General features: G+C 43.5%; 1 protein-coding gene across 5 annotated transcripts in view; it reads left to right on the top strand.

Annotated features, from left to right (window-relative positions):
- The first annotated feature begins 224 nt into the window (after positions 1 to 224).
- Positions 225 to 17,117, top strand: part of LOC132859676 (actin-binding LIM protein 3-like) — a 66,133-nt gene continuing 49,240 nt past the window's right edge. For all 5 annotated transcript variants that reach the window (XM_060890513.1, XM_060890509.1, XM_060890510.1 and 2 more), the window contains exons 1-2: positions 225 to 812; positions 13,589 to 13,735. In XM_060890513.1, the coding sequence (XP_060746496.1) occupies positions 800 to 812; positions 13,589 to 13,735 (160 nt within the window). In that variant the 5' untranslated portion in view covers positions 225 to 799. The remainder of the gene's footprint in view (positions 813 to 13,588; positions 13,736 to 17,117) is intronic.

The following is a 17,117-nucleotide window of genomic DNA, read 5'->3' on the forward strand; positions in this document are numbered from 1 at the left end:
TAAAGTGTTAAATGTACAATGTTAAGAAGTTAGTGTTTTTATTATATTTTTTTATTATTCTAGGGTCAGTTGTGTCAATAAAGGTGTAATACCAGACAAATCCAGAGGGTGGAAGTTGTTCACTAGTTTTGTTGAGGCTCGGTGTAGGGCAGGTGAAGCTGAGAGGGGCAGAAACATTCTTTGTTCATTTTTCCACACGTCTAAACACGGGGAAGTGTCGCTGATTAAATAAGCATTTAAATGTGAATGTAGAAGCTCAGGAATGTGTGTCACCACCATCATCATCATCATCACCTTCATCATCCTCATCATCACCACTAACACGGGACGGTGAGGACGGCAGTGAGCAAGTAGAGGAGCTCGGAACTCCGTGTAGAAGAGATGCTGTGAGTCTGACCGGCATCATCATCATTACCTTCATCATCCTCATCATCACCACTAACACGGGACGGTGAGGACGGCAGTGAGCAAGTAGAGGAGCTCGGAACTCTGTGTAGAAGAGATGCTGTGAGTCTGACCGGCATCAGCGAGCTGGCTGCTGTCCAACACAAGCGCCTCCTGAAGCCGTCTGTGCGATCTGAGGAAACACCCATCTGCATCCTGTCCGAGTCTGTCCGAGTCTGTCCGAGTCTGTCCGAGTCCGAGTCTGTCCGATTCACCTCATTCAGCAGCTGCTCCTGGGACCGAGAGGAGTTGGACATCAGACATCAGACCGTGTGCTGAGACGTGGAGCTGTTCATTTTCCCTTCATTTAAAACATCATGCTGGACTAGTGCTGAATGAGAAGACACTTTTCACCATGAGCATGAACGGTAGGAAGGATTACAGTAATAATAATAATAATAATAATAATAATAATAATAATAATAATAATAATTTGTAGTGCACTTCTCCAACAGCTTCATATTCACAACCCAATGTTCATACAGAATGTTGCTCGGTGTCCAGACCGAACATTTAATCTCGGTCTGATACGATTTCGATTCCTTCAAAGTTCACAAGCAACGATTCGATATTCGACGATACCAAAAAATCTGTTACGATACGAAACGAAACGAAACGTTTACCATTTTTATTTATTCAGAGTCTGGTTTCATTCTGTAGAACACGGTTGAATTGTTTAGACATCGGTTTATGATTGTTGCTTTACGATCGATTCATTTGGTGTGCAATAAATCAGAACTGTAGTGAGTTGGTTCAGAATGAATGAGGGTTCAGTGGTTGTTTCACTGCTGGAGGCGTTAAGTGATCTGGGTAATAATTCATTTGACCCTGTAGATATTTGTTAGAGTTTTTTAGGTCTTGCTGCAGCAGGTTTTTTTGTTGTTGTTGTTGTTTTTAGATCTATATCTGATACATGACTGACTCGATTCTAATCGCGTGTCTGATGTTATTAGCCGACGTCGGTCTGTTAAAGCTCTGAGATTCCTACGGTGTCAAAAATCTAAGAATTCGTAATGTGTGTCAACTCTGTTCCTCGTGTGTCGTTTAGTTACTGTGGAAAAACATGTAACTTCATAGGTGTCGTTCATCACATCAGTCTGCTACAAAAGAATACTTTTTTAATAATATAAAAAACCTGTCTCGTTTCCTACCGTGTGTCCAGGATTATCAGAATCGACTGCAACTGCAACCGATCCTCTGGAACCCTCATCAGGATAAATGTTACGCATTCTGATTGCTTTTCTGCTCAGCACGATTGTACAGAGTGTTTATTTGCATGTTTGCATGTTCTCCCCGTGCCTCGGGGGTTTCCTCCGGGTACTCCGGTTTCCTCCCCCGGTCCAAAGACATGCAAGGTAGGTTGATTGGCATCTCTGGAAAATTGTCCGTAGTGTGTGATTGTGTGAGTGAATGAGTGTGTGTGCCCTGTGATGGGTTGGCACTCCGTCCAGGGTGTATCCTGCCTTGATGCCCGATGACGCCTGAGATAGGCACAGGCTCCCCGTGACCCGAGGTAGTTCGGATAAGCGGTAGAAAATGAGAGAGAGTGTTGTAGCTGCAGAGGGGGTGGCTTAGTGGTTAGCACGTTTGCCTCACACCTCCAGGGTCGGGGTTCGATTCCCGCCTCCGCCTTGTGTGTGTGGAGTTTGCATGTTCTCCCCGTGCCTCGGGGGTTTCCTCCGGGTACTCCGGTTTCCTCCCCCGGTCCAAAGACATGCATGGTAGGTTGATTGGCATCTCTGGAAAATTGTCCGTAGTGCGTGAGTGAATGAGTGTGTGTGTGTGTGTGCCCTGCGATGGGTTGGCACTCCAGGGTGTATCCTGCCTTGATGCCCGATGACGCCTGAGATAGGCACAGGCTCCCCGTGACCCGAGGTAGTTCGGATAAGCTGTTGAAAATGAGTGAGTGAGTGAGTGTTGTAGCTGCTGTGTGTGGAACCTCAAGAAGTTTCTTTAAAAAGAAAAGAAAAGCATTCTGATGTTTGATGTGAACATGATGAAACTGCTGACCTGTTTGCATGAGTTTATGCATCGAGCTGCCGCAACGTGATCGGATAATTGGATTCAGGTGCATCTGATTTTAAGCTCAGAGATTTAATGTCACGTATCAGAGATATATATATACAGTGTCTGAATTCTGACTTAATTTGTGACTTATACATACGTCATACAAGACATTACACAATGTTGTGTTGATTACCTTCTGCACGCTTCTGTGATGGAACTGGGGCTCGACATGACACGGTGTCGTAGACGTGGTGTATGGAAGCAAAAAAGAATAAACATCCCTTATGTCATTTTATTGATCTGAAAGCTAAATAAATCTCCTGCCCGATTGTGCGTACTTATGTTTTTGTTTTTTTTACCTGAGATAAAGCTGTCTAAATCTTTTTTAAAAATGTCTAAAACTCTTTAAAAAAAGCCAAGTCATAAAAATATTCTTTTTGATGTTGGAGCTGAAGTTCTGAAGTTCTTCACTCCTCATGTGGACCAGATGTGAGCAGGACTCTGATATTCCAGGCAGCAGTTATTGTTGTGTAGAAACTGTACCATAAGATTGCTAAGCTCTAATTAGGTGATTAATTAGTGGATCAGGAGGTATTATGTCTTTCCTAAATGAACGATCTAACCGAATCCTTCTGACTGGTGAAAAATTCCACACCATGTCGGATCAGCTCCGGTCGTTAGTTCGATCCTGAGTTTCTCTGTCTGTTAGTTCAGCAGACGCTTCTTTAGCCTTAGGCCTCGTTCTCTGCTCCTTTCCTGTTCCACAGAATTCCTCTGTGCCCCTAAAACCAGATGTTCACCACTGGAAGGCATGGTGTACTTTTCTGAGAGCGGTTTATTTAACGTTCTTCGAACATCTTGATCCGATTAGCGGCTATCGCAGTAAACAGTCCGTTTGAAATACAGAATAGATTTCAAAGAGCTTGGAAAAAGAAGTTTAACGATTCGGACGTTTGATGTGAACATCATCTGAAACGTGTGTCTGCAGGATTTTATGCATCATGTGGCATGTGGCAGCAGCAGCAGCAGCACAAGGCATCAGATCACGCAGATTTCACACAGGTTTCAGATCATCTTCACGTCAGACATCAGAACGGGGATCGCGGTGACTCTGAACGCGGTGTGGTTCAGACGTTGGCACCAGACAGGAAAGTTTGAGTATTTGAGAAATATCTGGAAATGTTCTCCTTTCTAAACAGTACTGTGTCATTGAGAAAGCAGGAAGTGATAAACGTTAAGCCTGGAATATTCTTCTCTTTCACGCTTTAAGCCACGAATGGGATTATAGTAGTGGTTTTGTTTTGTCAGTGATGGATGGATGAGCAGAAATACAGCTCTTCTTTCAGTTAAGTGCTGAGGTCACGGGGAAACACGGGCACAGCTCCGTGGGCTACGGTACAGATCCATGTGATGCCTTGCATTCTCTCATTAAGCTGAACAAATTGCTGACAACAGGAACGTTGCAAATACGTGCGAATTAGGATATACGTTAATAACGCTTACTGTGTTAATACGAAAAGTGAGTGTATACTGAATACTGTATGTGTCCTGTGTGTGTGTGTGTGTAAGGAGTGTGATAAACAACAGGAGCTTAAACACAGCTTCGGAGCTGGCTGGCGTCCAGAGCATTCAGATCAGGAGATGAGGGAAAAAAACCTGCTGAAAGTGGGAATTTTATTATCAGCTAAGCAACCAAGGTTACTACAACCCTCTGAGCAGTCATGAGCAGCAGAGCAGCTCGCGCCCCCGCATACGCTGTTCTATTTACACATTTCATAACACAACTTGCTTTTAGATCTGAAGATTAAATACAAGGCAGGGAACATTTTTTTACACCGTACAAATCCCTTAAAAATATCAATGTTATATACAGTATATCATTCACATTGTCCTGAGTGAAAACTCCAAATAGGACAGAAAAATACAGACGGAAAGATATTAATATAAAAACCATGAATGTAGAAACTAAAACGAACAATAAGAAACTGCATGGACTCAAAGGCGAGACACGGAACAGGTGAAAACAATCAGGTAACAATCCAGTGACAGGAGACGAAGCTAGAATAGAAATAGCACAGAAACACAATATAAAATATAGGCATCTTAGGGGCTTTTTACACCTGGTCACTTCCTGCGTTTTCTGTGATCCGATAGCTACCCGATGGTAAAAAGACCAGGTCTAAATTCCCTCCGAAACGTTTTGGAGACGGATATAAATCCGACGGTACAAACCCCTTCAGGAGGTGGTCTGGGACGCGTTTCAGATGAAACTGGACAGGTGTAAATGAATGTGGTTGTTCAAGCCACATACGTCAGCGCTATACTCCTCCCAAACGGAAGTACGTCACTCAGGTGATCTTTCACACAGGCGTCTCGTCGGGTCTTAAAACGCGCTGCTGCTGCCAGCGAAAATGCAGCAAACAGTAAACGCTGTTTTTTTGTAGCATAAACGTCGTAACCAGTTTTTTCGTCTTCTTTTTGATCGCGTTCTGAAAACCACGAAATACACCAAAGTGTGTTCCGTTTCAATTACCCCGGAAATGAGGTAAAATATATTAGCATTTTGGGCGGGAGTAGAAAGATCGGATCGATATCCGATTCGCCGAGACGCATTTATGTGGCCTAATGTAAATGGAACAGTTTTAACAAATCAGATAGCTATCAGATCAGAGACAACACGTGAAGTGACCGGGTGTAAAAAGGACCAATCATGCTCTGAGCTTCCTAGTAGTTCTGGTGTGTCCAGGTTCCACAGGTTGAGCGTGATGATGAACTCACGTGACATTGAGGAACGGTACAAGTTCAGAGGGCTCCTAGTCTTCTGTTTGTTGTTTGACTTTGAAATCATTTTTAATTCCCAACAGCGCTTCAGAGTTTTCAGCGGCAGATCAGATTTAACGGATCTTTTTAACTCGTAATGAAAATTATAGAATAAAAACTAAAAAAACAGCCTGCTGCATTTTCACACTTCTTCTCAAGTGCTAATGAACAAAGCGCCAGTAAACCAGCTGTAGTTTTTACAGCTTGAAGCCCTCGAGACCGTTTTATAAACACGTGGGGAAAACGTGTCACTCTCGTTACACACGTCCTGAAGGATGAGACGTTCGCCCGTGTGTGAGTGACCGTGACGTGTCACACTCGGTAACGTCAGGCAGCGGAATCTGTGATGGTAGACACGATGGAGATGATAGAGCGATTTTAACCCCGGGCTGATGGAGAGAGAGCAAGTTACCTCTCAGATATTAGAGAATAAAAACACGGCAAACAAAAAAAACTCAGTAAAATCCTGGAAATTGTTTCATGTTAGAATCTTTTTTATAGTTTTTTTTCTTGTGAAGGAATAAACTTCTGTCGTACTTTCAGAACACGAGCACATCCGGTACACGTCTTAAATTCTAGCACAAAAATTATTTGTTCAGTTTTTTTAAACTTTAAACTTTACGGATCTGACAGAACAGATCCATTAAATCACTGAATCTCTGGAGGATTTACAGAACGTATGTAAATGTAGCTTCATGTGTGGTTCATCAAAAACCTCGTAATAAAGAACGCCATATGGACAGACATTACGGGGCGCCGTCACAGAGATACTTTACGGCGTGGTGATTACAGCAGGCCAAACGGACACGGCGTACGTATATCGTAATGTCCGCGTCACGATACAATTCGGTTCTGGGATCATTTTCAGGGCCGATTTTAAAGTATGAAGCTACAGCTGGCGTACATTACATACGTAAAAAAACAACGCTTATATCGTCGCTGTCAGACGGAATCCTCGTATCTCCAAAACCGTTATTTTTCAGGAAATAAAAAAAACGCCGTACCTTATCTGCAGTACACAGGGTTTAGTCCGCGTTACAGTGGATTGTCTTGCGCTAAATTCCTGTCCTCAGACGAGCACCAGAACTAGCGGGGGTCAAGATTTTTTTTTCTTTGAGCCCAGTGTTTTGAAGACATTTACCTCAGAAGACGTGTTGATTCGTTGCGACTCTTCTTGAGGAGAAATATGCTGTGAAGCTCTCCGGCGGAGTGAGGAAGAGGTGGACAGTTGAAGTATCCAATGGAGTTATGAGATTTGTGCTCAAGCTATTTTCAAGACTTTAGATTGGTTAATAACTTGTAAAAATAACAGACCCACGTGGGGACTGACCAATAGCATCGATATGTGAAAAAAATATGAAATTGACCAAATTTGGACATACAAGGTTTCTGCCCGACAGCGACGATATTTTAGTTTTGTTTTTTTTTTTGTTTTTTTGTAAAAGATATCTATTTCTCCAACAAAATACGAATTAAACTTTTCTGAATAAACTTTTCAGTATTGCAATAACTAAAACGTTTCATCAAATCCAGCTAAATCCAGCTCTCAGCTGTGGTTTCTGTACCAAGAGCGCACAGTAAATTACATTCAGGAAGTTTACTGATGCACTTTCTGGACTCTAAATCTTAAGACATGTGCTGAGTAATGCTCTAACTTATTGCCCTGTTACACTATCTGGACTTGTTTTATTAATAGCTTGCTTAAGGAAAGAGGAAATTGCTTGTGGCTCTGCGGCTCTGAGTGCCTGCTGCAAAGCTGTACATCAGAAGAACCGCGCTGGAAGACAGAACCGCTCCTCACGAGACCTGGCAAGGATCCCGATGCTGTGTGCGCGGGTGTCGTCAGCTCGATCGGCTCATCATTGGTCTCTGTCTGTGACGTTGCCATGGTGTTTTATGGACGTTTTGTGGCTTACCTAGCAACACCAATCGGGACGCAGGAATCCGTGGAAGAAAATACAGACAAAAGCCGGCGGTTCCGGAAGGTGCCACCCTGGAGCCTGGCGCTAGTTCTGTGCCCAGATGGCATAAAACCGGCAGAAGCAGAGACAACACAGCCAAGCCACACTGAAAGCCACCTGGGATGTGTTTGTGTGTAAAGAAGATTATGGGACGCGAGAGGCGCTTTAAGGACAAGGAGTTTATACTCGGATTTACCGTCATTCCTCTTACCCTAGACACCAACCTTTTATGTATATTTATAACAATCTACGTCCTTGACTCACAAACTACACGGCAAACCTACAGGAAACCAAAAGACAGAAATAATGATCATATTTACTCTGATTACAGTCCTACGCAGCAGAAAAATATATAAAGCCACTTGGTTAAATAGTACCTTTGCTAAATAACACTTTTGTTGTGCCGCCAAGTTTGTGCATGACGCCATCTTGGATGAAATTCCCAAGACAAACATGCTATTATCTCGTGTGGGATGAGTTTTGTGTGGGATGAGTTTCTTCCTTCCAGAGTTTGAAACTGTAGCAGTCTAATGATAGACTTGTAAGGCTGTTACTACTTTTATTGTACTGAACTATTGCACTCTTATCAAAACTCTCTAATAGTCTGATCCACCGTTGTATCTTTAGAGAGCTGCGTCCTAAATAACACACTGCTACACACTACACACTTACACTACACACGCCAGGCGTCTAGCGTATGAACGTTAGAAGGGTCGAATCGTCTCAAGTGGAACGCTAACGTCGTTATGTTAGAAGGGTCGAAACGTCTCAGTGGCAAATGACAACGTCAGACGCAAGTAGAAACCAAATTTCTTTCATTGTAAAATTACTGAAGAGATTCGTTTTACAATATTATACACAGATTGTTCCTTTTTCTTCGTTAAACATTCATTCATTCATCTTCTACCGCTTATCCGAACTACCTCGGGTCACGGGGAGCCTGTGCCTATCTCAGGCGTCATCGGGCATCAAGGCAGGATACACCCTGGACGGAGTGCCAACCCATCACAGGGCACACACACACACTCTCATTCACTCACACAATCACACACTACGAACAAATTTCCCAGAGATGCCAATCAACCTACCATGCATGTCTTTGGACCGGGGGAGGAAACCGGAGTACCCGGAGGAAACCCCTGAGGCACGGGGAGAACATGCAAACTCTACACACACAAGGTGGAGGCGGGAATCGAACCCCCAACCCTGGAGGTGTGAGGCGAACGTGCTAACCACTAAGCCACCGTGCCCCCCTTTTGTTAAACATAACTTTTTAAAAGAAGTTTTACTTTAAATGAAGCACACATCCTATTACTATCTCCCTGTTGCTATAGAAACACTAATGTATTAGAATCAGAGCATTACCCTGAACCTGTTATTTATATTAAAGCAGGAGCTAATGTTACAATTACAGCATTTAGCAGACGCCCTTATATCCAGAGTGACTTACATTTTTATCTTATTTTTATACAACTGAGCAATCGAGGGTTAAGGGCCTTGCTCAGGTGCCCAGCAGTGGCAGCTTGGTGGATTTGGGAATTGAACTCACAACCTTCAAATTGGTAGCCCAACACCTTAACCACTAGGCTACCACATTTAACAGACTAATGTTCTGTAAGTTTTTCTACAGTATAAATTCTCACAACGTTCATCAGCGTACAGTTTCCTCAAATAAAAGCTGTGTGTTTAGAGGCATCTAAAGTGATGAGGCAGAAAGTATAGGCTCGACCTGTCTCTTCCAGTCTAAACCCACAATTAGCTGCACACACTCTCACTAATCCTGTCTTAATGCTAATGTTCAACCCACTGGCAGGAAGTCGGTATGAGGGAGCGGCTTATAAAAGAGCAACAGAGCTACGTAACAGTCAAAAGCTCCTTTTACTTTTTCAACTGGACCTGTGTTTATATCCTGAAGCACAAACACAACACAACGTTCTCATTTTTGTCTTCTTTATTTTTTTTTCATATTTTCTTTGGGAAATTCCATCTGCCAAATTCCCACCAATCAGGGAGCTCTTCGCTAGGATGCGGCGGCCAGAAACCGTAAAAGACCTGTACCAAGCCATCTACCTCATACACAAACAGGCAGACATGAATGATTGGCTGATGACGCTGTGATTGACAGGAGAAAGAGATGATGCCCCTCCCACACAGAGATCACAGGAAGATTTGAATCTTTTTCAGAACATCGAGCATTCGCTAGGCTAAATCTCACAGAACCTACAGTTATCTGTCAGAACAGCCGTCACAACTGGATCCACGTCCACTGATCCAGTCCTAATCTGGACTTTGATACTTTTCGCAAACTAAAATTCACACACACACACACACACACACACACACACACACACACTTACTCTGTGCAGGGATTTGCATTCTTTTCTCTTTTTTTTGACTATGTACCACTTTTGGCTCATGGTTCTGCCTTCATTCGGACGTTTAATAAAGATCAGGTGATGATATTTTGCGATGTGGTAAAAAATCTTGGCTGTCGTGTGCATCTTTCTGGTTTTGTGTTCTTGTGTGGAAAAAGTGAGATTTTCAGAACAATTTTCTTTTGTTGTTTGGATGTTGGCAGTCGATGGTGAAGATATTTTGGACGCCACCCACTCTTTCCTGACCTTTACTCGCTTTTTGCTTGGTTGTTTGAGTGCGAGTGCTGTACGGTTTCTGCGTTTAGTTTTCACTGCCTGTTAGAAGAGAATTTCACGGGTTCACATCAGGACACTCGTTATATACAGTACAGCCATCTCATCTCAGAGCTGATTAAACGCCTCTCGCTGATGAAGTGGTCTGCGACCGCAATCTGCTTTTCAGATAAGTTCTCCTCAGATAAGCTCATGCTCCATACTGACTCTGCTACCTGTCTTTCATGGAGTTCTTCATGGTGTGGATTCCACAACATGACATGATTGCATCAATATAATAGCTACAGGTTCATGTGCTGAAGCTGTTGGATTCAGATGTTCACATGGATGATTTTGTGGATATAATGAGAAGCTTTGTCTACAACAATACTCTGTGATGCTCAGCTGGTATTAAGAGGCCCAACGTTTGACACGAAAACATTTCTTACACCTTTACACCACCACCACCACGAGGCTGGAATGTTCACACAAGGCAGGTTGGATCTATGGACTCATGGTGATGATGCCAAATTCTCTTCTGACCATCTGCAGAATCTGGATTCCTCATACACTGTAGCCTCAGATCTTCGTTCTTGGCTTACAGGAGTAGAGCCTGATGTCGTCTTCTGCTGTTGTAGCTGATCTGCTTCAGGGTTTGACGGTGTCATCGTTTCTCAAATGCTTTTTCTCAAACCGGCTCATTCTGGCAGCACCAACCACCCCACGGTCAAACTGTACAATCACATGGACGCCTTCATGTCCCTTTATGCCCCTGACCTTGTTCACTTCTAACTTCCAGAGCAAGACCATGTTCTCCTCATGTTCACCTAATTCTGAAGCTAGCAAATCTATTCGAATCCCAGAGCACCTACCGTAAAGCCTTTTATGATTCCACCAGCCTACGTCACTGCTGTTAGGCACCGCGCTTCTCCTTTCAGCAGAGATTTTACAGACTCTTAATATTATGTGCAGCTCTGACTCATACAACACGTCTTGTTGGAACAAGCATGAAAAAACGATGGAAAGAAATGTAAGAAGACTGTTCGGTAATTTAATATCATAAAAAAATGTATCCAGGTCAAATATCGCTTGTTCGCTTCATGTCCCATTCTTAGTGGTTAGCACGTTCTCCTCACACCTCCAGGGTTGGGGGTTCGACTCCCGCCTCCGCCTTGTGTGTGGAGTTTGCATGTTCTCCCCGTGCCTCGGGGGTTTCCTCCGGGTACTCCGGTTTCCTCCCCCGGTCCAAAAACATGCATGGTAGGTTGATTGGCATCTCTGGAAAAATTGTCCGTAGTGTGTGAGTGAATGAGAGTGTGTGTGTGTGTGTGTGCCTTTCAATGGGTTGGCACTCCGTCCAGGGTGTATCCTGCCTTGATGCCCGATGACGCCTGAGATAGGCACAGGCTCCCCGTGACCCGAGGTAGTTCAGATAAGAGGTAGAAGATGAATGAGTGAGTGTCTTGCGTTCCTTCTATATTGCTGGTAAATCCGTGACTTTGCTCGTGTTCGCTGGTCGGACCGTAAGGCTTTGTGTTGTGTTATTTTTATGTTTTGTATTGTTGCAGAACGGAGTGGCGCGTGTCAGCCTGCCAGCCTGCATTGTTGAAGAAACAATAGAATTACTGACACAGAGGACGGCTTCCAGCCAAAGCCGAGGAAGACGTAGTTAGAGCATTTAATCTGAGAAACTGGGTGTTAAATCATTAAACATTACATAACACAACAGTGAGAGCTTTCGCTAATGTTCACACTGATATTTCATGTTTGTTTTGTGTGTGTGTGAAATCCTGGTTACTAATAATAATAGTATCTACAGTAGTACCTGGTATATGCTTCATTTATATTAGTATGTATTGATTAATCTGAGGTTTCAGTCCTGCTTTATTATGTCGCTTTGTAGAAGCCAACATTCTGTTTTCCTATTTAAGCTTAGACAAATATTTATCAAGAGTAACTCCTCCTAGGGCTTTCGAGCCACATGCACCAAGTTCGGATATGTTGTAGTCCCTGGTCTGAAGTTTGTTGCTGTTACTTTTCTAAGCGATCCGAGTACCGGTACTTCAGGTACCGGGTCTCAAAGTGGCCTTTTTTCCCATAGACTCCCATTATAAACTTTGGAGGTTTATAACTCGGCGAGCTTTAGAACTATCTACACCAAACTCAGTCAGCTCCTTTAGGGTGAGACTCTGAACAAACCTTTACATTGGTGTACCGACTGGCCTTCCGGTTGTCCCGCAGCCCCGCCCCCAAAATAGGCAAAATCAAAAAACTGGACATGTGACATATCAAAACACTCAGCACAATGAGGGGAACTTCCTCAGGAGTATTCGGATGACATCACATGCTCGTCTCCACTTGCCTCCAAATGTTTTGGCACCCTATCTTTCTGTCCACTTGCCTCCAAAAGTAACACTGTCCCTTATGTCCACTCGCCTCCAAAAAGCACCGGCCTTTGCAAATACTTGCCTCGTCAAAGCCAACATCAAAGTTTGTCACAACATGATTTCATCATCATGTGGTGCATCCAACCATTTCAATATTACATCCAGTACCACATACTACAATATCTACTCTGAATTTCTATAAAAAATAACAGATCTTGAACAGAACAGAACGTGAGTGTCTGCCGTATTAATCGGCGAAACAATTTAACTGTTTATGTTTAATATAATACTAATCTTTATGTTTTTAAAAGCACTTTTATTGGTTAAAAGTCTGTAATGTATGTGAATAAGAAGTCTGTGGAGATAGAGAAGATAGAGATAGATAGTGGAGATAAAAAATATACAGTACGTTCAGCACGTTTATTCATACAAATGCATAAATAATCAATCTTTTTCTATAGATGTCAACGTATTAAGGAAATATATTATTTAGAGGGTCGCACCACATGATCATTTTTAAGCTGTTTAATAATTTGAGAAGTCCTGGCCTAATGGAGAGTTTGAATCCTAACCCTAAGGTTGTGGGTTCGAGTCTCGGCCCGGCCACGACTGAGGTGCCCTTGAGCAAGGCACAGAATCCCCCCCCAAACTGCTCCCCTGCTACGGGTGTGTGTTCACGGTGTGTGTGTGTTCACTGCTGTGTGTGTGTGTGCACTTTGGATGGGTTAAACGCAGAGAACGAGTTCTGAGTATGGGTCACCGTACTTAGCCGTACGTCACGTCACTTTCATAATTGAATGTTTTTGTGTAAATACTTGGATTTTATATTTTTGGCCGAAATATTTTACACAAAGGCATGAAAGACTAGGCATATAGCTTTTTATTTAAAAAGATAATAAATTTCTGTAAATGCTTTTGCTCCCTGGTGCATATTTTCCCTCCATATCTTCCTAGAGTCAGCCTCACCCAGCTGCTTCATACTGGTGACAGATGTGGCAAGATCTCACATCTGCTGCAGCACATCTGGTGCCGCTTAAAGATGTTTCAGCTTCAGTACCAGTAACTAGTTATCTTCTCTGTCTCGTCTAAAGGGGTCTCCAGTGTGTTTAACCACATACAGTTGTTTTCAATAAATACCCAAAAATATCGTTACCTTTTGCTCAAACTCTGGTCTAGAAAAGCTTTGCTATTTCCCTGCAAATCCTCAGTTCCTGTTTAAGAAGCTTTTCAGAGAAATCAGAAAGCTGTACTCGACTCCAAGCCTCCAGACCCAAAGGAGGACAAGCAAATATGTCAATATTTATCACATTCTCAGAGATGTTTTCTTCTCTTCTTCGCACAGGCCCATACCAGCACCCCAGCTACAGTGGAGGAAGTGGAGGCCACGGTCACGAGTCCATCTCCTGTTTCCGATGCAGTAACGTGTGTAAAGGAGAAGTGGTGCGAGTGCAGAACGTCCACTTTCACGTCAAGTGTTTCACCTGCCAGGGTATGTAGCGCTAGTCTTTCTTTCTTCACCAAATCTTACTGAATATGTTGATAGATAACGAGAAGATTGTAGTCTGGTGTAGCACTAGAGTGGCTGATGCTGATCTGCTACGGGAGTCCCTGGAAAAAATGAGCTTTAATTATTCTCAGGACTTGTCACATGTTAATAAATAAGTTCTGTACGGTTCTGTCACTCTCGAGTCATGCATGAAATCCATTTTCTCTTCGCAAACAAACAACAAACAAAAATAAAACCTCTGTGAGTCACATAGCATGGTGTAAGACTGGAAGACAGAATGCACCAAAACCATTTTGGCACCAAGACCGTTTTGGATCTAACCATAGATGGTTTCCAGCATCATCAACATCACAGATCTTCCAGCAGATGCGACAGGTTCTTTCTGTATAAATGTTCTTCTTGTGTTACATCAAATCTACAGGAAATACCGCCAAAGATCTCTAGAGTGATATCGTCGACCTCAGACTCAGTGATATCATCAGACCTCAGACTTCCAGTAGGGTATCAAGAGCTTTTATGTTTACAATTAAAGAAATTGCACCACATGATGTTTGTGAGCCGTAGATGAAATCTGTATCCGTGTGATTTCTGATGCTTAGTGATTGAGCAAGTATGTTGGTGTTCATTTTAAAGTGGCTAGTGAGTGTGTATCTAAAGCAGATATATGGGGGAAGTCGTGGCCTAATGGTTAGAGAGTTTGACTCCTAACTCTAAGGTCTCCCCGGGCACCGCAGCATAAATGGCTGCCCACTGCTCCGGGTGTGTGTTCACGGTGTGTGTGTGTGTTCACTGCTGTGTGTGTGTGTGTGTGCACTTTGGATGGGTTAAACGCAGAGAACGAATTCTGAGTACGTGTCACCGTACGTAGCCGTACGTCACGTCACTGTCACTATACTGTACTGAATTAGTCAACAGACAGAAATCGTGTCCCAAATGCTGCGATATTACACACAACACACGTGCACTACTCCCTCTGTACTCCAGTGCCGAGTGTATGTACGTCAGATGAGTCGAATCGTCTCGAATGGAATGCTAACTTTCTTTAAAAGGAAGCGTGAAGCCGTTTTACAGACGATGGCGAACGAGAACGTCAAACGCACGTAAGGTCACGTGAACAAATTTTCTAAATCACACGACGCGGAATAGACGTCTGTAAGACGACTTGTGTGCCGTCTTGAATTTTTTTCTCTTCCTGCGTCGGTGGCCGGTAGCTCCGCCCCTTTTTACTGCTACATGATCGAGGTTGTAAAGTACAGTAAGTAAAGCAAAGTACGGTTTATGATTGGATCATCAGTTGGTGAAAATGTACAAAAGGATTTGGATTCTGAGATCAGACGGTTTTGAGAATCGGACGGAAAGCAGCTTCAGAAACACCGAGATGAACGACTTCTCCGAGCTCCTGCGTGTCTCTGAGCCTCCTGCTTTCGTTAGGGCAGAGTCATTACTTAAAGCTATCGATCCAGCTGTTTTAACAGCTGTACGATCTTTTGTCCTCTGTGAACGATCCTTTCAGTTTAAAAAAAAAACCTGAAGAAATGAGCAATGGCGAATTACATTTGCATAACGCTGACCGGCTGCTGCTCGCCTTCCTTATTTATTAACATCATTAGAATTTCTGTAAGGGGTCATGGTGGCTTAGTGGTTAGCACGTTCTCCTCACACCTCCAGGGTTGGGGGTTCAATTCCCGCCTCCGCCTTGTGTGTGTGTAGTTTGGATGTTCTCCCCGTGCCTCCAAAGACATGCATGGTAGGTTGATTGGCATCTCTGGAAAATTGTCCGTAGTGTGTGATTGCGTGAGTGAATGAGAGTGTGTGTGTGTGCCCTGCCATGGGTTGGCACTCCGTCCAGGGTGTATCCTGCCTTGATGCCCGATGACGCCTGAGATAGGCACAGGCTCCCCGTGACCCGAGGTAGTTCGGATAAGCGGTAGAAGATGAGTGAGTGAGAGAGAGAGAATTTCTGTATGAAACCTGCCTTTAAATCGGCTCAAGCCAAGAGTTCATACATCATCATTCACTCGGTCCGGTGCCTCCGCAATGCACAAAAGCCCAGCTGTCTGGGGAAGACAGCACGCCATTGTCGTCTCTGCCGAGGACGAGGATGATGACGCCAACCCCGGTCCGAGTCGCAGAACAAGTAACTTCATGGAGCGGAGCTTAAACAATGCCGTTTAAGAGCTTTGTGCAGAATCCACAGCTATAAACACACAATTGTTTCCACCAAATGCTTGGGAGGGTTTTTTTCTCCATCTTATTGCCTCGAGGCTGCAGGACGAGACGTCAGCCGAAGCGATTCAGAGAGCTGAAGCAGGAGCAGAAGGATATGTGATATGTGATTGATATGAGATATGATCACACAATTATGTCAGAAATCATGAGTCTCGATCATCATCACGATCCCACGAGGACTGATGTTCTGACCGCTCGTGTCTCGTGACTGATATCTAATTAAACCTCGTCTTGTCTTATTTATTATTGATGCTCTAGATTGTGGTTCCGGTTCAGTTGACGCCAAAAAAGACGGATCGGTTTTCTGTAAGCTGAAGTGAAGAACGAGTGAAGTTTTGTTTATCTTAATATTCCAGACCTGAAGAGCAGAGCTGATTGTAATACTCTCTCTCTCTCTCTCACTATCTCTCTCTCTCTCTGTCTCTCTCTCTCTCTCTCTATCTATCTCTCTCTATCTCTCTCTCTATCTCTGTCTCTCACTCTCTCTCTCTCTCTCTCTCTCTCTCTATCTCTTTCTCTCTCACATTCATTCACACTTTTTCCCTCTTTTTCTTCCTTTCTCTCACACACACTCTCAATTTTATTCTCTCACTCCCTCTTTCTCTCTCTTGTTTTTTTCCTCCTCCCTCTTTCCCTTCTATTCTCTCACTTCCCTTACACACACTCTCTCACTCTCTTCCTCTCACACACACATTCTCTTTGTTTCCCTCTCATTCTATCCGTCTTTCTCTCTCTCCCACGCTTTCTCACACGCTCTCTCTCTCTCCCTCTCTCTCTCTCTCTCATTCATTCTCACACTTTTTCCCTCTTTTTCTTCTTTTCTTTCGCTCTCTCACACACACACACACACACACACACACACACACACACACACACACTCCCAATTTCATTCTTTTACTCCCTCTCACTCTCTCTTTCTCTCTCTTGTCTATTTTTCCTTCTGCCTCTTTCCCTTCTATTCTCTCACTTCTCTTACGCACACTCTCTCCCTCTCTCTCTCTCTCTCTCATTCATTCTCACACTTTTTCCCACTTTTTCTTCTTTTCTCTCGCTCTCTCTCTCATACACACACACACACACACTCTCAATTTCATTCTTTTACTCCCTCTCACTCTCTCTTTCTCTGTCTTGTCTC

The sequence above is a fragment of the Tachysurus vachellii genome, chromosome 17, assembly GCF_030014155.1.
Source record: "Tachysurus vachellii isolate PV-2020 chromosome 17, HZAU_Pvac_v1, whole genome shotgun sequence".
Lineage (NCBI taxonomy): Eukaryota > Metazoa > Chordata > Actinopteri > Siluriformes > Bagridae > Tachysurus > Tachysurus vachellii.